This window comes from Clarias gariepinus, chromosome 13, assembly GCF_024256425.1.
Source record: "Clarias gariepinus isolate MV-2021 ecotype Netherlands chromosome 13, CGAR_prim_01v2, whole genome shotgun sequence".
NCBI lineage: Eukaryota > Metazoa > Chordata > Actinopteri > Siluriformes > Clariidae > Clarias > Clarias gariepinus.
This window is the reverse complement of record NC_071112.1, coordinates 16169697-16191600: the sequence shown is the minus strand read 5'-3', so window position 1 is coordinate 16191600 and position 21904 is coordinate 16169697. Positions and strand designations below refer to the sequence as shown.

The 21904-nt window shown below is 36.1% G+C and overlaps 1 protein-coding gene across 2 annotated transcripts; it reads right to left on the bottom strand.

Annotated features, from left to right (window-relative positions):
* Positions 1-244: 244 nt before the first annotated feature.
* Positions 245-16961, bottom strand: c13h14orf180 (chromosome 13 C14orf180 homolog). 2 transcript variants are annotated; one of them, XM_053509405.1, is made up of 10 exons: positions 16546-16961; positions 15167-15197; positions 12832-12918; positions 11502-11625; positions 6430-6460; positions 6220-6328; positions 5064-5215; positions 4839-4956; positions 4305-4331; positions 245-2679 (listed from the first exon to the last, which is right to left on the bottom strand). In XM_053509405.1, the coding sequence occupies exons 1-10, from the start codon at positions 16696-16698 to the stop codon at positions 2474-2476; spliced, it is 1038 nt and encodes a 345-aa protein (XP_053365380.1). In that variant the 5' UTR covers positions 16699-16961; the 3' UTR covers positions 245-2473. The 2 variants fall into 2 exon arrangements, with proteins under 2 accessions (XP_053365380.1, XP_053365381.1); XM_053509406.1 differs by lacking the exon at positions 4305-4331.
* Positions 16962-21904: the final 4943 nt, after the last annotated feature.

Below are 21904 nucleotides of genomic sequence, written 5' to 3'. Positions count from 1 at the left end.
ATATATATATATATATATATATATATATATATATAGTGTTTAAATGTTCTCATTTCCCATGAATATTCCCATAAATGTATATTTATAATATAAATGACAACCAATCCAGGGTGTATTCCTGTCCACACCCAGTATTCCTGGCATACTGTAGGATTTAGGTCATAAACTGGCTACTAAAATGTGTAAGTGAGTAAATAAAACATGCAGACAATAAAAAGTGGCAGCATACATTATCTTTCTGGTTTGCAATATTGTTTATTCAATGGCTTTTATTGATGACCTGTTACAGTGTGATTTAAACTGAAAGAAAGGAGAGAACCTTAAAAAGGCACTTCTATTACAAGTTGTCTCAGACAGGGTCACTGATAAAAAGTTGAGAGGAAACACACCCAACCAAATCAAACTCAGAACATAAAGAGAGCCTGTGCCTCTGTCTGATGAGACTTTATTGCTTTATAGCAAATAAAGAATCATATCATATATATTTAATTCCCTTTTTAAGTGAACATTGTCTTATATTGCCTTACAGGTTTGGAATTCAAGTACAAACCAGCTGGTAATTTTTTTCTTCTTAAACAACAGTTCACATATACAGTATTAAGCGGTGCTATACAATGGACAATCATGCGCTGTATATTGTTTATCCTTTTATGCATTATTATGTACAAAGATACAGTATACTCAGTGTAATTATTCTTTGAAAAGAATTTCAGACATGTTATTTGACCTTGACTGCCCTTTGTTTCCTCACAAAATCTCACAGTGGTTGTTTTTTCCCTATATCACAGTAAGTAATGCATTTGTAGAACTCAATCTGTAGCAGTAGAATTAGCTACATGAATAAGAGTAAAAACACAAAACACATCTGGTGTCCAGCACTAATCTGTATTAGGGTTTTTTTTTGTCCAAAATTGGTAAATGACTGATAATAATTATTAAATTATAGTGAGTGTGTTAAAAGCAAATGGGTATAGATTGTTTAAATAAGTCTTTAAAAAATATTTTAAAATAAAAAAGCACAGTTATTAAAAAGGAATTATGACTGATACATACATAAGACACACTAATAATAGCGGGTATGTATTTGGTATAATCCTTTATCATGAGTGATTTAATATTTAGAATATAACTTTAGTAAAATATTTATCCTTTATATCCTATTTTTTATCTAAGCCAAATAATATGAATGCAAGTCATGAAAATGTTCATTAATTATCAATGTCACAATATCCACTGTATTGTTGCAGTAATTTACAAATATAAAATATTTTACCTGCTACATTCCTTTCAAAATACAGAACATTTCATTATTATCAGTGGTAATGTTATTGGCATATATACCCATAACATGAAAAACATTTTATTGCTTAAACAGTTTGTAATGAATGCCTATTTATATCTGTTAGATTTTGGTGAAATACCACTGGCTTTAAAAAATAATGTTTTAAACATAAAGTAAAACATAATTTAAATCACTTATCCAAAATGAACAAAAATAACAAATTATATTACTCTAGGAAATAGTAGATAGAAAAAAATATAAAAATAGACAAATAAATAGAAGTATAATATATTCATATACACTAGTTGGTTTTTGCAAAAATAAACACAGGTGACACGAACATAGAAATAATTCAAGTCTACTAATCTTGAATTTTTGTAAACTAAAAAATTCCTTGCCCTTTGAATTATGAAGTAAATCTGACTTGGCAGAAAATATGGCTGGCTACATTGCGAAACGAATTGTTTTAACTTTGTTTTGTAAATGTTAAAGATGGAAACATTGTGCTTAACTTTACACCATATAAGTTACACTGAGTGTTGAGTGTCATTCATGATTCTATGTACATTCACCTACAATGTGCACTAAAAGATGGATTACTTAAGTGACATTAGTTACTAATATTTTCTATTTACATGTGTAATTACTCAAAGCATATAGGAGTAATAGTGAAATAACGAAGGTTCTTTTGCATTTTATATAGACTAACATTTATGGAGAAGCAAAAGCGATGCTGTGTGTTTGAGTGTGACTTTCAACTCTGTAACCGATTTAAAAAAGATTAAATCTAAATCTATTTTCATTATATTTAGCTTTTGTTGGACGATTCCTATGAGTATTCTTTGTTTAGTTTGTAACAAAAATAATCAGAACAGAAACATGTTCAAATCACAACTGCAACAAGGACAGATATATTTGAAATGTACTTGTCTCTGAGATTGTGAGTCATAAAGAGCAAGAGAATGCCATCTGTGGATGGCGTGCAAAAGTTAACTGTTTTTCATCAGTGGATTGTAAAGTCATGTTCTGCTCTTGGGTGGGGACCATCATAAAAGCTCTTACATGAAGTACCTAATATTTCCATGAAACTTCCATAAAACCATGATTCTCAGCTCTGTGTTGTTGTCCAGCTTTACTGTACTCATGGGAGTGTGGGTAAAGAATATTAATGCCACTGGTAGTTTGTTATGGTCACTGCATGGTCAGCCAGATCCAGCAACCCCACAGGATTTGTTTAAACCGCAGCAGATAGACAGCAAGTGCTGCCTGTAGTTCCTCACAGGCGCGATGGGGTCGTCGGCGGTGTGTGCAGTACAGCGCTAAACCCAATGCTGAGAGCAGCAGGAACAGACAGGTAAGCAGGGCCAGGTAAGGACGGCTCTGTGACGAATCATACCCTGCAGATGACAGAGTTTACAGAGGTAAGAAGCAGCAGGTAAAACTCTATCTAACTCTAGCTATTTAATCACTAAAAGGGTGTACTGAGTGCAAGTGTTTTGCGTACCCTATCTCTGGCATTTAATGTGTTTTAGGGTTTACAGATTTTTCCTTGTTATTATAAGTCAGAATTTATGGATATATTATTATTATTATTATTATTATTATTATTATTATTATTATTGCTAAGAATTGTTTCTGCAAGAAACAATAAAGCAAAATGACCAAAGCAAAAAAAGAAGCTAAATAAAGGAACAAAATGTGGAGGAACATCTCCAAGGTATCTGTGGGGAACTTGATAGTAGACATAGTATACATATACTGTACACACAGGTAAATGAGGCAAAACAAACAAGAGTTGGCTAAATTAGTGATTGGAAAAGATGGTGTTGGGAGCATACTCTAGAAAAAAAAGACTATACATTGTTTTATTCAAATTTTCCCTTTTCACCTACAACCAAAAGGGTAAGGACTTTTGCACTCAAGGTAGGCACTTTGAAATAATAAGCAAATTTAGACACTCATTTAGCACTTCTTCACAAACACCGGCGCACTTACATGTTCATGCTGCCAATCATATGGCAGCAGTACAATACATAAAATCATGCAATAAAATCATGCAGATACCAGCCACAGCTTTAGGTACTGTCTATATCAGCCATCACAACATGGAAAATATGATCTCAAAGATTTTGCTGCCAACTGGGCTAGTTTGAATGTTGGTTTGAGAAAAAAAAACATGGAAGCCTGGAGCACACAGATAGGAGGGTCAGAATTTACAACAGCATGAATGATCCTAGGTCAAAAGCCCATGCTAATGGAGGTGGTGTCATGATGTGCAGCACACTTTGGCCATTAATTTTAATAAATCATCTTATTATTGAGTATTGTTGCTGAATATGTGCATCCCTTTATGACTATCTTCAATTGTTGGTCTTTCAGCCCCTCCTGGCAAGGGGTCGCCATAGCGTAATATATAGTCCGACACAACAACTTGGCACAGGTTTTATGCTGGATGCTTTTCCCTGCCATTTTATCCAGGTTTGGGACCGGCACTGCATCCAGTGGCTGGGAATCGAACCCAGGCCTTCCACATGGCAGGGTACTTCCAGCATGATAATGAAAATTACAATTAGTTCAGTGTTTTTCAGTGGTCTTACCAGTCAGCAGATCTGAGTCAAAAAGAACACCTTTGGATTGTAAGATTTTGAGTATGATTACAATGTACATGTAGAATTGAGGCTGCTTTGAAAGCAAATATAGGCCCTACCCACTATTAGTATACTGTAGCATTCCTATTCAAATGACAGTGAGTATCAATTTCATTCAGTAAAGCAAACAAATCAAAGAGGCATGCTTCAATCTATGAATTAAATTATATGAATGTTAAAGATGCATGCTGTGCACAGAATTTATTGGTTACAGTGAATCATACTTAACTGTTTTGTGTTTCACATCAAAACTTATAAGGTTCAAACAAAACGACATTGCATCCCTTTACATGCCATCAAGTTCACACAAGATGAGTTCACACACTATGTGCATTACGTTAATAATATGACTGTTTCTTACACAATACACTTACCTCCCAGACAGTCATAATAAGGAATGTCTGTGAATCCGAAATAATGAAAAAGCACTTTAGACTTCCATTACATGTAATTATTAGATTCTCCAGGCTTGGAAAAACATGCCTAAAGACAATAACAGCTGGTAGAACAATATTCATTAGTCACAGTTTAGTCAGATTGCTGTTAAAACTGAATGCCCTTGTAAAATATTTTAAAAATTAAAGACATATCAGGCCTACAAATACAAACATGAAAGCATTGTGTATCCCAAAAGAAGAAACAGCTAGCACATTAACATGACTAAACTGTATACCGTCACCCTGTCATATAAAAAATTGAATAGACTACAAAGTATCTCATTGGCATGTATTATTCATTATGTTTGTAAATCAGTTGGACATGTACAGTAGGTGTGCTGTTGAACCTGGTTAAGTCATTAACTTCAGTCCCACAGGCAAAGATCTGTCACAGCTACTTCACTTATTTTTTACTTAATGATACAGCTCTCGCTTCAGGGTGACCCGCAAGTCTCCAGTTTAGTCTCTTACCATGAACAGTAATCTCTGGCTCACTGAAATGCACATGCCTCTCTGTTTTCCGCCGCTGAGACGAGAAGGGCGCGTTGGTCCTCTTTAGGATGGAGGTGGGGATCTTACAGTTGATAACCTGTAGCCATGGGTAAGAAGATATTTTTATTCTTGGTGAAACAGCATACAGTATTAGGCAATTTACTCTTTTAAATAACCACCAGTGCAACTAATAAATATCTGTACCTTTGGTTTTGGAGTGTCTGATGGAGGATGTAGGTCTTTGTGCCAGAGGTCCGGATCTTTATCACTGAGAGTGAAACTGTTGAGGGTATTGTTGTAGGACTCAGGGACGGAGGATGTTTTTGACAGAGCTGATACACACTGACCCAATGAGGCTGTGACATGAGCAGATAGTTTTAACGTGTTGTGCTTTCAGTTCATAATGAACATATGAATATAACCAAACATACAGTAAAAAATGTATAAGTAAAAGCTTTCCCTGCAATTCATTTCAACATTTTATTGCTGCATTCACATGAGGTGCAAAAGGCAAGCTGGTGTTTATCAAAAGTATTTCACAGCAGTTAGATCCTCATTATACAATGGTACTATAACACCATTAACAGTCGACATGATTGCGACTTTATGTCAGTTTTAAACAACCTAAAACTTATTTGTTATCTAAAGTGCCAAATGTACTGTAAGCACATTTATATAATAAAGAATTTGTAACTGTTTTATAGTTTTACTTAAATTAAAGAAAGGTTACCATGGCATGGCTAATTTTGTAATTCTTTTTGTAAGCAACATTGTATTGAGTATAAACACTCATGTATGTTTAATATACAGTACACTCATTTGTCAGCAGACTCTACAGTATTCTGCACCTATATTAAGATGCTGACCCATACAGATGACATGTTGCACTACAAGCATTTTCCTAAAACAGCATGACTCAGTAGCTGAGATAAACATAAGGATTATATTTTTATAAACATGTGGAACAGCATCTGGCATGCCTCCCAGCATAACAGAAATAGAGGAGGCGTCACAGCTCTTTCCCTAATCGCCAGAAAGCTAAAAAAACAGTATGACCTATAATAAAATAATAAAAAAAGAGAAAAAGACCTGTCCAGAATGCTGTAGGAATTGTCTGTTTAATGGCTAACTAAAACGTCCAATTAAGTAATAGAAAAAAAATCCTGCTCTCAGCTCTAAATATATTTAAAAGAAACAATTAAAAGCAATTTTTTGTATTTGGTAATATTTTGGTAATTATTTGTATATATTATTATTAAATGTTAAAATGATAATAAACTGGCATTATGGAATTGAATTCTCAACTGAACAGTTACTTTAGTGTAATTGTTCATTTATTTCTTCCTGCAGTGTAATGTACCTGAGTATTCATTCTTGCCAATCTCAGCATACACTGTGCCCAGTAGCTCCAGGCTCCTGGCTGTGATGGGGTGATCATTACCAAATGCTCGTTGATGTATTTTTGTGGCCTAAAACAAGCAGAGATAATATGAATGGTCTATAATAATACAATGAAATCATGATTTATTCATCAGCACTTTTTACTAGGACTATGACATACTGTACGTACCTTGCCGCTGTATTCTAAAGCATGATGTGGTCTGAAAAAAACAACAACTTTTTGTTCAAACAAATAAGGAAAATCATAAAGAGCCCCATATCATATTTAAAAATATGTTAATTATATATTCATATATATTAATATCACATATATATTAATTACATATGTTATTATATATTACATAGGGATGTGCATATACATAGTGAAAACTTATTGTATTAGAAGACCTAAAATAATACAAGGGCAGTTTTTTTTTTACTGAAACTACAGTGCATAAGATCTTCATTTAAAATGAAAGGCATGACTACACAGGCAGGAGAAATAAAACTATTATATGATTCCTGCGCTGCTGTGACTCTCCCTGACACTGTTATCGTAATGCACAGCCTGTGCTGTGTCAGCGATGTCAGAGCAGATTTAACAGGAGTTATGTGTGCATTAGGCAAGTAGTAATACAGTACATGGTAACAGACTAAATTCATCAGCTAGTCAGAAAAAGAGTGTGAAATAAAAATGGATTCAGATGTAATGATGTTATAGATTTTCTTTATTAAACTGGTAATGCATTCACAAGACACTGAAAACAGGGTTTTACATACAGTACATTTAGAGAATTTAGTGTTTTTTTTCTTCTTTAAATATAATGTTTTGTATTTTATGCACTGGTTTCTTTAGGTAAGACTGGTGAGGTCTATTTGTGTTTTTATTTGTGTTGGATTTTTTTTATGGTTAAAAGTATTTTTTGCTCTTTTGTCTACTTTATGTGAACGTAACCTTAGTAGAAAACGCCTCCAGCTTTAAAATGCCTCTTGCTTTGCTCTTAGCTGTGACATGTTGCTGATAGCTACAGTCTGCTGTAGTGAGGAAATTACAATGGTGGACTCCTGGGTGGAGCTGAGCACCAAGCACCAAGCTACTGTAGAGGAGGTTCTGTGCAAATTACTTCATTTTTATAATGCCATAAAAAAAGAAAAGAAAAGAAAAGAAAAAAAACCCAGTATTTTTAAGCACAGGTTTGCAAGAGATGTTCATTTCCCATGTTACTGTATATACTCTGACGTTTGGACATTTTTTGTACACATCCAGAGTATATACAGTAGTTATGGTGCAAAGTTAACTTTTTGATATTTTTGGAACAGCCACATGATTCTGAAATTCAAAAATGTAATATCTTTTCTTCACAAACATGTTCACAGGATTCTCTAGTTCTCCATGATCTTTTCATCTTTGTTGATAAAAGAGAGGTGATTATTTGCTAAAGACCTTCCTTCAGCGCAGGGCTCAGCTCCACCCAGGAGTCGCCATTTTCATTTTTCCTACAACAGACTTGTGTACTAGAGCATTATGCTGTAAAGCGGCAGCATGTCTGAGCCAAAACAGGCACATAAACGTGTAGTGCACGAGCCAGTACATTTGTTAAAATGTACCAGAGAATCTCTGTAAAACTTTTTAAAACAACTTTAACAGACTATTATATCAAGATTGCTTACAACGAACCTGATGTTTCTTTAGCTCTTAAATGTGTTTTAGCATTTATATAACAAAACATTGAAGGTGTTGCTGTGAAATTACCTCCTACATCCACACACAATAGATTAGTTGCTACTGAACAAAAACTTTGGCTCCCTTGTTTTGTTTGTCACTAATGTGTATAGGAAATGCCTGGTATCCCAAATAAGTGGATTAAAAAGGCATATTCCCAGTCCCTGCATTCTGACTGGCTAGGGAATGCACTTCTGCACAGAGACATCCTGGGACCATCATTTATAGCTTCAGCATGTTTTAAAACTGTGATTCATTATGAGTTTGTGTTCATACCCTGATGCATGATCTGCGATGTATTTTAGCTGAAACATTAACAGAAACATTTGGGACACCTCTATGTATGAAAATATGCTTGATGGTAACCGTGCATTCGCATGGTCATGTCCTGAGAGGATTTGTTCACAAACCCGCCTATATAGTACACATGTTACCAGAGGATTCCAGTAGGGGGCACACCAGAGAATTTAGTGAAAAAGTAAATAAACATGGCGAGACTTAAGAAGCCTAGTTTCCATGTCTACTGTACGTTTAAGAAAGTACTTATCATTTGTTAACTGTTTTCGACGTGTTAGCAAGTTTTGTCACAGTGGTTTGGGACAAAGCCCTGAATTCTCACTGAATGTACTTGGAAGTTAAAGTTATGAGATCAATCAGCAAAATAAAGCATGTAAGGCAAAGCATAAAATGGCAAACAGCTTATACTGTAGTTTGTTTAAAAAAGTTTGGGTTAAAAACAAAAACTATGTACACCAGCAATTATTTGATGCTGAATTACTTTGGATGCAATTTACACTAAACAACCAATAATATTTTATTATATCTATGTAAACAGTTCTCTTATGGTTATCTTATACCTGAATTATATTTAATGTAATTATTTTTATTGAGGTGTGACTATTGCAACCATAACAGGCAGCATTGAGACTTAACAATACTCAATGCTTCAAATGCACTTCGTCAAAGTCTGCACAAATAGTGCTGATACATGCTTTTTACATCTCATTTTACATCTCGTTTTTCTTCCACATTTAAGAAATACCCCACACAATTCAACAATTCTAGATTTTGCTAATCCACAATCACATTCTTTTTATGTGAGAGAGGTTTAAAGCATTTTATATTACAATGTACCAAACTTTGTTTTAATGTATCTAGTCTGTATCTGTATGTACACTGTATATAATTATAAGCATCAAAAGCAAGTCATGGGCTATACTGTAGTTACATAGACAGAAAAATGACTAAAAATAGCATTGTAGTAGTTTATTTATAAAGGTTAAATCTAATCCATGTTGGAAACTCAGCTCTCTGATCTGGCACTCTTGCTTACAAAGAGCTTTTTTTTTAAGTACAACAACAAGGATATGCACTATCAGGTATGTTATGTATGTTGTTCTATTTCAGTCCGTGTGGTGCAACAAATCCAGCCACACATGCACTGTAATTCCAGCTACGGGCTCTAATAGAGGCTTTCCAGATTGTATAGATGCTTATATCGTTGTACCTTTAAGTTTTTGCATGTTTTATAAGTCACTTTGGATAACAGTGTCTACTTAGTGACTTAGTACTGCTAGCCCACGCATACTGTACATTGGCCTTTCGTCTACATGCAATTTGATCTTGAAAACTCCTTCTAAGGTGCAGATAATCAGAAACTCAGTGATCAATGGTAAAGTGAAGATTTTTGGTCTAGAAGAATGAGCCCTGTTATTGCATTTTTTAAATTTCAGAGTGACATATCAAGTGATTACTTTTTTAGGCTCCTGATTGGTAAATGTGGCTTTATGGTTAGGGTTACGTACCCTCCTGGTGTTTAGAGATGCTCATGAAAAGGTATTTTTGTATTTCATGTGGACGAAGTTATTTTTTTAAAAACCCTTGTTTTAAAAAACGTGTCCTTGTGAATGCAGGGTGACTAACACTGTTCCAGCCATTTGATACTATTACTTTGGGTTTGTGTTTCCTTAATGGGACTTTCTGTCTTGGTATACACACCATGTTAAGAAGATGCATAGTCTACTTTAAAATGTAGCATTAAAGCCAACCAATGAGTATAGTGTATGCTCTTTCTGTACAAAGCTGATTGGAGTGTCTTGGAGTGTTCATATAGGGACACATGATCGGCGGTTACACAGCACAGCTTTCAGAAAAGACTCCTTTTAGCAAGGGCAGCACTGCATGCCATCATTGCACTAAAAGATTCAAGAGGCCTGTTTTTCCTGCGAAGGTGAGCTTTTTAAAGCGTACGTGTATATCTGAGGTTGGTTTAAACAGTCCTACAGATGTTAGCAATGAGCTAAACCTGACCCAGACTTCCTTATCTACTTTTAACTGGATGAACACTATCTATTTTGCTGGATGGACACTAACTTAACACTAGCTGACAAAATGTCTGGAATTAACATACAGCTGCAGCAACAAAAATGTTAGGAACTTATGTTTTTGTGGTTTTTTTTGATGAAAACATCACATGCTTCTGCTTACTTAAAACAAATGTACTTGCTTTTTTATTGGGCATGTGTGAGCTGAATCACTGCTCTTTTCTCCTAATTTCCTGTTACCTGACCCACTATACCCAAACTGAGACTAAAAGATTACATCTCAAATACCAACATCTATCCTGGTGTTACCAGAAACATAATCTTACATGGGCAATGAGAAATTAAGTGGTAAAATTACAAGAAAAAATTGTTAATCTAATTATTCAGCATCAAATAGCATCCTCTGCAAAATAATGTTAAAAAAGTTACAATCAGGTTAAAGTGTAATCAATCTGTGATCAATGGCCATAAGCCAGGGTTCCTGTGTACATGTATAAAGAGTGCAGTGGCCATAAAATGTCTCCTTGGTCATGTTAATACCTTTAAGGAAACAGGACACCGATGTGAGGCTGCCCTAGTAATACCTGAAGCCTGGGAAGTCACATAACACTAGTCACTTTCCTGGTGTTTTAACGGTTGGTGCATTTGTATTCTGTCATCATTCATTGTACACATCTTATACAAGTATATATAGTCAATCGTATGTATCCATGAGGGCTGGTGTAGGTACAGTACTCACAACAACTGTCACAAAGCTGTCAATTAAACAACGTATGATGTAATTTGCCTAGTTGCACCTACAGTACAGTACCTTTATGGTATAATATACAATAAAACACTCATGTAGTAATATACTGTAGAACTAATAGAGCAATATAAGTGCCCATGGCCTTGGGAAAACACTTCATTTTTATATACACTGCAAGTTTTACAAACAAAATGTTACATAAATACCAGGAGAACATTCACTGTTAATAAATGTTGATACAAATATTGCTTTTTAAATTGAATTTAAAGGCTTTTCAATAAAATTCTTTGATTTTTATCAAAAGATACAATCTTCAAATAATACAATCAGAAATTCTGTAAAAATCTTGTAACATATTTAACCTTTGCAAAAAAACAAAACATGAAAAGGCTATCTTTTATTTATTTATACCCTGATTAAAATGATTGAAAATGCTCCACCAGTGATAATTTTATTAAAAATTGTACCTTTTACTCATGATGCAAATTTGAGCCAGTCTCTCAAGATCCTGGGCCTGCAAGGCCTGCTCTGACAATTCCTCTTGGGAGAGCCATCCTGAGGAACCCTGTGTACTGTCCTCCTGAGAGCCTACTGCACAAACATACAGTACACTGAGTTAGAAAACCCAAGACAATATGTCACATGAGCCGTGATCCAAAGACACACTGCACAAGCACAAAAGAAACTGGGTTAGGTAGAAAGAGAGAGAGAATAGAAGCGCAGGACACCTGATTTCACCACACCCAGATATTCAAATGTTCTTAAGCACACACAGTCTCACACTAGACAAATAGCAAATACTACTTTAACGAATCGATAAAAAAAAAGGCATAACATGAAATTATAGTTGGTTGATGAAAAATAAACAATACATTATATAATGTAACATTTACAATTAAAGCATAATATATAGAGTATATGCACAAATTGTCTAATTTTCTGCTGTTTTTTCAAAATGCAAACAGATAACACAGTATATACTTTTACATATTTCTGAACAACAGTTAACACTATAAAATAGCCATGCAGGTTTAAAAATAATAACCATAAAATAACCAGAAATCAACAATTAAATCAGCGAAGTAGAGTGAGTTGTTAAACTAGAGAGCGAGAAACAGCAGGTTTCCATAAATATGAGGCTGACAGTCTTAGACTTGACAGTACTGACTGGAGTCTCATTGAGCAGCACAGCAGCAGTCCTGTCTACAGGGAGGAAGACACGGCAGAGCAATTCACAAGTGCTGAGTCAGACTTCAGCATTTCCCAGACTCTAGCGGCTCTTTAATGAAATAACAGATAGACTAGCCATTTATCTGTCTGAAGTGAAGCACTTCCATACTGAGCCCACATGTCAGCTGTGTGCTGCTTCAGCAGCATCAGACAACCTGAATAACACCATGCAGACATGCATCAGGCGAGGAGACAAATGGCCCTTCCTGTGCGGTAAATAAAGATGAACATGGGCTAAATGTCCTGGTGTACTCTAAAGGGAGTTGCTTGTTCTTAGTCAAGTGAGCATACAGTAGCAATGACAAGTGTAGCAATAACAAGAATTCATTCTTTATATTGTAGCTTTATAGCACTGCCATTCTGGCAAACGTATGCTCCTCAATACCATACCAGCCTCAGCAAACAACCTCTCCATACTGTAGTTCTTCTTCATGCTCCTAAGGTATTAATACTACATTTGACGTGAGCTTAGACCATAATAATACTTGACCCCTATAAACAAAGTGAACTATAATGGAGCTTGAACAGAAGTAACCAGGAGCTAGATAAATCATAAAGCAGACTTGCCTGGGCTTCCCTGTAGAGCGGTGAGTTCGATCAATGCCACCTCATAGAACATCTTCTCTGCTTGAATGAACTGCAGCGCTTTCTCATCTGTTTTATGAGTCAAGAAGCAGACTTGCTTATCATCAGGATTGCTGTGTTGTTATGACATAGGGCCAGGAACTTATACTCAATTTAAAGGTGGGAAAATAACAATCACAGCTACTACGTAACCTGTATTGCTTCAATGGAATATAAAGCAACAGAGGTGCAGTTTTATCTTTAGCTTTTCTGCACCTCACTGAGACTTGTGATTGGGTAGTGTTGTCTGAACCAGTCATGCCCTCTCCATAGAAAGACATAAAGCATGTGCAAAAACCTATTAATAGACATGGATTTTAAAGTGTATTTGTATGCACAAAGGAATGCATAAGGGGGAAAAAAGCAAATCTTTTTTTAATAGATATGAATAGGTTTCTATTCTTAGACATGCTTTTACTTTTATGATGTTATTAATATGAATTATAACTCTGATACCACAAAAACAATAACTTTTTCAAAAGTATATTAATATCTGATATTGTAATCTGTAAAACTTCATAGGTGTTATTCATAGAGATTTATACTGTTGTGCCAAGTAAAAATTATTCCAGGTAGCTTGACAGCGTATCAGACTGGAAAAAGTTGGCAGGAGGATAATTACAGCATCTGATGCCAGGGTAACACATTTAGACATCTGAGTCACAGGCAGACATTCAGAGCTAAACAACACCCAGCACTGATGCCATGGCGTGCTGGCAGGTACCAGCTGTCCTAAAATTAGGAATTTTATTACCCTGTGTTTAATGTAATATGTGACTCAACATTAGAGATCATTTGTGTTGTTCCTGCTGAAGTACTAATATGAAATTATCTTTTTTTTTTTTTGCATTATGACACTCTGTAACTTCCCTCGAGTTCCTGATATTACTTTAATTAATATTGTGCTTTAAATGAACCGGTCTGTTCTACTGTTAATATTTGTCTCAGGGTATGTGTGCACAGAGTTTGCATGTTCTCCCTGTGAGCTTTGTGGGTTTCCTCCGGGTAATTTGGTTTCCTCTCACATTGAAAATTCATGCAGATTAGGCTAATTGGCAGTTCCAAATTTCCCATAGTGTTTGAATTCGCATGTGAATGTCATCATGGACATAAAATGGGAATCACCATTGGCCTCCACAGTCCCTAGTTGGACTACAAAGATACCTAAATGGATGCATGGAATATCATATAATATTAATTAATTCGAATAAAACCATTACACAGACAGAAAAATAAATACATCTGTAATTGCATTGATTACTCGATTATATCTGCATCGATTCAGACATTAATTTGATTTTATGTCAAATCAAAGTTGAATTATGTACAGTTCTGAGATGAAGTCGCATGCATAGTGAACTGATAAAGATCTAGCCGCCTTTTTTGCACAGTATTTACTTGCTGTTATTTGCACAATAACCTTTTCTTCGCTGCTACTTCAACAAGAACTGTTTACCGTTTTCACCCGTCATCTCATGCACAATTTATTTGCACTACCGTAACTCATTATCAGAGAGTATTGCATTATGTCATGTTGCTCTTGTCTGCACATTTGCACAAGCATTTTACTCTTTTTTTGTCTTTTTGTATAGTTCTTAGATAATTTTGTTAATTTTGTTGTTAATTTATGGTTATGTTATGGTGCTACACCTTGGTCCTGGAGGAACGCTATTTCATTTCACTGTGTGCTGAACTGTGTATGTTTGAAATGACAATAAAAGCCAACTTGACTTGATTTGATTAAATTTCACTGGACAGAAATAAACCAATCCAATGATAGAGCAAAGGTTGGCTTCCTTTTTTGTTCGCAGATTAATAACTTTGAAAGTGAAATCTCTCTTACTGTATATGTAATTTTGCAAGTGTTTTGTATGCAGGCCTATACAGTATACAGACATCTGATAGTTTTCTCTAGATTATGAGGAAATAGAAACGCAATGAAATTGGCAAATCCTCTTAGAAGAGGATAAAAAACACTGTAGTCAAATCACAAGGGTGATAAAGTGATGGCCACTGGCTCACACTTTTTTTACACTCCAGACCACAAGAAGTGTTTTATTTCCTACAAGAGTGCTCAGAATGATTTATTGATTTAAACTAAACCTTGACAGCCATTTGTGTGACAAATACACAGCCAAGAATTTTTTTTAGTGTTGTTGTACACGATGGTGTGAGAAGGCTTAAATGCTCGGGGCCTTTACTTCATCATAATGGATAAGAAGATACCCAGAGGAACGCTTCATCTGCAACAGTTCTTGACCTTCCCAGAAAAGGATACAATTTTTCTCGTCGATGAAGAGTTCAGCAATCTAACAGAAAGAACAAAAGCACAAGCAACTTCATCTATCTTCAGTAACATCGTCTACGGATCCTAACAGCTCATCGATGGCTAATTAATTTTTAGCAACATTAAACTTACAATTAAATTCAACTCTAATTATGTTACTTTCTACACGGGAATTCAACATTGCAACACTGGTTTAAATGCTTTAAAGCTTTTGTTTATATGTAGCCAGAGTCCGTGTCATGCCACACATTCCTTTATGCTTGAGTTACTGTTTATGTACTGGCCATTTCCTGGGACACTTGGAAACTTCCACACAGGCTGTGCTGATTAAATGTTATCAGAGTATAGACCTACCATTTGAATAAGTGTCAGCGGACAGTTACTTTAATGTCTGGATTAGACAAGGGCACATTCATGTGAAGACAGACAGTAATGCAAACTGTCATGGAGTTAAATGGAAAGTGCTACAGGATCATGTGTACCAGGAGGATGGAAAATAGTTAAGTATAGTATTAAAGCTTAGATACTAAAGTACTATATTGGCAGATTTATACTTGAACATTATTTAAATTGAAAACTTGTACACTTACTTAATTACTCTACACATCCATCCCATGACTGTATGCTATTCAGCAATCAAACTGGCTCAGTTTCGCATCTACTTATTTCAGTTTGGCAACTAATCAGGCTCTCCCTTGTGCCATTTCATTATCCATGGTGACCTTTCTCATGATGGATATGCCACCAGACTGCAGCATGGAACTAGAGGGTGAGTTTCCCCCTCACCCCACCTCAGTAACATGTTTTAAGATGCTGGACTTAGCAAAAGTTGTCTCCTCCGTCTCCCTAGAAGCTCTTTACTCCATTAACTCCCCATTTAAATTTTCAAAAAGTATGCAGAGGTACGTTTTGCTAATGTTAACTGGATATATCTAACGAGTTTCCTATGCTTAGGCCAATTCAATAATACCAAGGCACTATCTTGTAATCTAACTTGATTTATGTCAGTGTGCCATTAAATCAACAAACGCCGCAGACCAGCCATGATTGTGTGGGTCGATTGCTTATGGAGTTCTGTTCACTAAGTGTGTTTAAATACTGCACACATACTCCCGCCTGTCCCTGTGCATGCAGACTGAGCGATCATGCCACTCATGCAGAGATGAATCTAGGTCAAACATGGTGTCTTGTGCGCATGAAGAAGCATTTTAAAAATACCAAATCATACCACCCTGGCAATGCAAGAGCTTACGATAAATTCTATACTACACATTTGTCTTTTAGTGTAGCGTGACCAGTGAGTGGTAAATGATGTCTGTGCAACCTGGTGCATCCGGGTGTGGATCTCTGTCCTGCAGGCTGAGGCTCACCTGATGCAGGCAGTTTGGCAGCGAGTGAAAGCTCTGCACATGGGTCAGGCCCAGTAGGCAGCTGAGGAAGCACTGCAAAGCCGCCCTGGAGTTACCTTCCTGTTGAAAGCGCCTGCCCTGCTCGAACAGGCCCTCGCGGCCTCCGTTCAGCATCCCTCGCTTGGCACTACCCACCTCCGTGCACGGCCACGCGCGTTCATGTAGCACACAGCAGTTACACCTCCCATCTGAGCCGCACAATCTCTCAGTCCCACGTATGAAGATAAAGCACTGCAGGCATTTACAGAAGACAGGGATGAAAAGAGACTGGTAAAAAAAAAAGCAAGACGGAGAATAAAAAGAGTGGGCGTAGAGGATCACAGCTGTTCTACTGCCTCTTCGAACAGCTATTCGGTAAGACTCAAGGTTAGGTAGCGTGGGCGGGCGACTGCGAGGGAGGGAGGCTGAGAAGAGGGAAAGGAGGGAGAGAGGGAGGGAGGTAGACAGAGGAAGGGAGGGAGAGAAAATGGAAAGAGGAAGGGAGGGAGAGAGGGGGAGCTCTGTTTTGTCTCCACCTACACTTGCACACTACAAGCGACTGGATTTTAAACTGAATGACTGTATACTAAACATCTAGGACTATTCTACAGTAAATGTTCTTGTTGTTTTATATATTTACTCAAAATATATTTCAGGAAGCCTTCTTGATCATATTTTCACAATACAGCTTAATGCTTTTAAATTCAAGATTCAAATAACTTTATTAATCCCAGAGGGAAATTGCTTATGGGTTATTGCTTTTAATGGGTATAGGTTCGATTCTCGGCCAGATTTGACTCCTGCCTCTATGTGCATGGAGTTTGCATGTTCTCCCCGTGCTTGGTGGGTTGCCTTCAGGTACACAGTTCAAAGAAATGCAGATTAAGCTACTTGCGGTTAGTGAGTGTGTGTATGTGTGTGCCCTGCAATGTATTAACACTCTGTCTAGGGTGTACCCTGCCTCATGCCCTAAGTCTCCAGGGATAGGCTTCAGGCTCCCCATGACCCTGTATACACTGTAAATCCGAATAAGTTGGCAAAACTCAAAAAAGATTTGAGGTGATCAGTTTTTTGGAGTATTGATTTTCATTTTTTGAGTATTGATGTTTTTAATTTCAAGTAAACAAAACTATAAGTTTTTGAGTTTGTTGTACTTATTCATATTAATCATTCTTTACGTGCATTAATAAGTAGCCTACTGTAACTCATACTATTTAATAGTACTTATCATTTTTTTAGTTGTGGCAAAACCAAAGAAATTGTTGTTGGTCTTTCACCTGCAATGGGTCACCACAGTGGACCATCCAGTCCACACACAAGCTTGGCACAGGTTTTACACCAGATGGCCTTTATGAAGCAGCCCTCCCTGGGCTTGGGACAGGCACTTTATCCAGTGGCTGAGAATCGAACCCGGGCCTTTCATGTGGCAGGCGAAACACCTCCCACTGAGCCACCAGCGCCCTATTACAAATCAAATCAGTAATTTTCTTTATTCTTCTTCAGTTAAATCTGAAAGTACAAATTCTATGAATATTAATACTAAAACTAAATTCAGGAATACAGGATCTATAATCAAACCCTGAAAACTGATGTTGTAAACCTGACAATTTCAAAAACTAAACAATTTATGCTTGTAAAGTAGTTGGTTCAAATTAAAGATAGATATTTGACAATTACAAGAAATCTTGCTATCTAACCTCCTAAACAGTAGGTAGCAAAAAGTTCTTTTGTGCGTGTCTAAACACATTCTATTTTAGAATTCTAGAACTCTAGGGAGTACCAAACAGTCGACAATCAGATGAAATAAACAAAAAACATCAACTTTAGGGTCCCCAGATTTGTAAAAATTCTACTTTTATACTTATACTGTACAGCATCATGCAAAGACAGACCAATCCACCATCTTGATCAAAACAGTTTCACGTGGAAAGTTTACATGTGCATTGATGATGTCAGACACAAAATGGCTAGGCTGAAAGATTTTAAGTTGATGGAGCTTTAAGGAGACAGTTATTGTGGCCTAAAATATCAAAGTCAGCTAACTTAAAAAGCGTAGCTTCTACAAACTCATAAATACCAAAATGTTCAAAATACCCTCTTCAAGGTCTATTAATTTGAACTAATTGTAATTATTTAAGTTAACAGTACTCAATATGTTTAATTACTTTGAGCATTAGGGGCGTACAGGATAAAGCAACAGACGATGAGTGAGTGAGCTTAATGCTTCCTTTCTCAGAATCAGAAAGGTCATGCCAAAGCTATACCCAGTTCAATATCTTTAGAGTAAATTCAGATACTTAATTTATTAAAATGTAAAAAAATATATATATATATTACAAGAACTGGTTTATTTGGAGTTTTCCCAGTGCATCCTTCTGCTTATGAAAGCTAGGTACTGTTTTTAAAATAATTTCATGCCATATGACATATAGGTCTTAAAAGTGATCAAAAAACAGAACCAAAACAAAAAGCTGAATTATCAGAAATATTCCTTTGTCTTTATCGTTTTGTGTTATAGATTTAATTTAATTTCATATCTAAGCTCAACTAGGCAGTGAGGGAGTAAATTGTATATTATTTTTAAACATTTTAAAACAGTTTTTAAGGGAACAAACAGGGTGTACCCTGTCCCATGCTCTAAGTCTCCTGGAACAGGCTCCAGTCCCCCCGAGACCCTGTATACAGGATAAAGTGGTACAGTATAGATAATGTGATAATGAGTGAGTGATATAAGTTTTTGAAAAACTAATATAAAGATGAAAATATTTCAAAATCAAAATGTTCTTGTCAAATTTTATTATTTTTTTATTTAGTTTTATCAATCATGATGCTCAAGATTTAATGTTGTACTGTTTATATTTACTCTTCTCTCTCGTAAAGTGTTTTCATTCCCTGCAGTTTATTTAGCTGAGCATCTGCAGACCTCCTTTTTAAAATTAGCTTTCACATCTGTTTTTTCCAGAGCCTGTGTCTGACCCAGACCTCCAGTCTCTGTGTGCAGAGTGAAGTAATTTCCGATGTGTTTTCATCTGCACCACTGACTCTAATAGAGCCTACAGTAAATGACTTTGTGCCCCTAATTAGAGGTAAAGAAAAGCAAGACAGGGATAAAGACAGCAAAGAACATGGAACTTGATGAGGAAGAACAATCACACAAGGGTTTCTATTTTATATTATTTGCATACTGGAAAATAACACACATTGTGTTTTTGAATGTTTAAGAAGTGTGAAGCATTTATTTATAGTTTGGTGTTTAGACAGTTCTTGGTTAGAATGTGAAATGCTCATACTTTTCTTTCTGTACCTCCCCTCTGTCCTCTACAGGTGATAATAAAGAATGGCCACTCCAGGATTTTAAGTTCTCTTATCTCCTAAGGAAGCAATGAAGGCAATCATGAAGATGAGCAGAAGGGCCACTGCATTTGGCTCCAGCTCAGAGCAAATATACTGTAAGCACAAAGCTTACTGTACATCACCCTTCAGTGTGAGCAGAAGATGGATAGTAGGGTTAGCTTGCCTGAATTCACACCGAGCCACACTGAGCGTCCAGCCATAGTATGAATGACATCTCTGTGATTGTTGGATTATCAGCATTGCATTAAATTAGCTCAAATCTCTTAATGACTGCAATAATAACTTAGTAATAACAATAATAACCTAGGCAGCATTTTGACAGATCTGAAATATATTTGGATGGAAGTTGGATGGAGAAGAGTTTCTACTGTATTAATTGGATGTGTGATGACTGTGCTGAAGCAAGCGCCATTTTCCAGAAAACTTCCTGTGACTCATCACCAGCTATGAAAAATTACAAGAATAATCCACTATTGAGCAGAGCATTTGTGGGTTGGCTCAGTGTCTCACACGGTTATAAACAAGTTTGTTTTTGACCAGAATCAAAAAATATTTAAAGTCATACTCTCCAACATCTAATCACATGCATTAAATTTTCAGTACTGTGGTACTGGTGTTACTGGTGTTCCTCACCAAGCCAACCCCTTCCCTTTCTTCTAACTCATCTTTTAATCTACCAGTTATGTAAAACCCTGAAATTGCAGAGCAACGGTTTAGTCAATAAAATGGGCTTTGGTTTACACTTTATCTAGATGTAGTCCTGCTGCCTCCCTCTCTGAGACGGCTAAGACGACCTTCTTTTAAAGCAGCTTTCCAAGAATAAAAATTCCCTATTAAATGTAAGCCTTTGTATGAGCAAGCCAGAGGCAACAATGGCAAGGAGAAAGTCCATGATCTGACATGAGAAGAAACCTTGAAAGGAACCAGACTCAAATGGGAACCCGTGTTCATTTGGGTAATATTAGATAGTTTGACTATAGATAAATCCCTTCTATAACTGTGTGCCCTGAGTTTCAAATAACAATTTTATAACAAACAATCTGTGAGAGTTGACATCTGTTGTCCACTGATGGAGACTTGGGTACAAAACTCTTTGTGGAAATTTTAGTCCTTTTTAGTCCTTCTACTGTAAATAGTTAGAACTTCTATGAATGATGAATTAGGCCACATGTGGAAAGTATCAAAATACACTTAAGAACCTGGAAGATGATGTTGCAATTGATATAACGTTATGATGACTTAGAACAAAGATGATCATGATAAAGGTGATATTTTAAGAAAATAGATTTCATGGTAAAACTATAATGAATTTATTGGTTACACAGTTGCACATTTGATATTCAGGCCTTGAGTTTTGACAACCTTCTGCTAACACTCATCTGCAGAGACCATTTGCTTGGCAGATGTAATATAAAATATATACTGATCTAGCTTAGATTTAAAGTGATCATTTTGTCTAAATGCATGTGTTGTTGCTTGTAATAGTGCTGTTAGGGGTAGGAATGTCTAGATCGTATTAATTGTTTGTTAGTTTTATTATCTACAGTGAAAATCTACTATATGATTTGGACAGACTACTATAATTGGGCCATATTTGAGATAAGTGTACACTATAATACTATCTGACAGCTCATCAGCAGGTGCTTGTCTACCAATATGGAGATCATCAGAAATTACGTCAAGTATCTGAAATGCTCTATTGGTGCCTTTTGGTCCAGTCAAAAAGCAATAACATAACACTTAGCAGATTGTACCAGATTTGTCCATCACACTTTTTAACTTACTTCACACCCTACTATTCCTGGCCCTGGGTCACTGTCTGTGAAAAATGTCTGTGGCTGTTGTTTATGCGCGCCTCCTCTCGGTTTTCTGGTTTCTAGGGGTGTAATGAAGAATAGACAAATTGACAAAATTGTTGACCAAAATTAGTTGCCAACTTTATAGTCAGTTGGTAACATCATTGTGTGTTTTTCTTTCAAACTCAGAA

Coding starts and splice junctions, on each gene's coding strand:
- c13h14orf180 (XM_053509405.1), bottom strand. CDS start 16,698: ATGCTGAACGGAGGCCGCGAGGGCCTGTTCGAGCAGGGCAGGCGCTTT. Junction 6,461..11,501: donor ATTTGCATCATGAGTAAAAG/GTACAATTTTTA, acceptor TGTTTTTTTCAG/ACCACATCATGCTTTAGAAT. Junction 4,957..5,063: donor CAGACACTCCAAAACCAAAG/GTACAGATATTT, acceptor CCATGGCTACAG/GTTATCAACTGTAAGATCCC.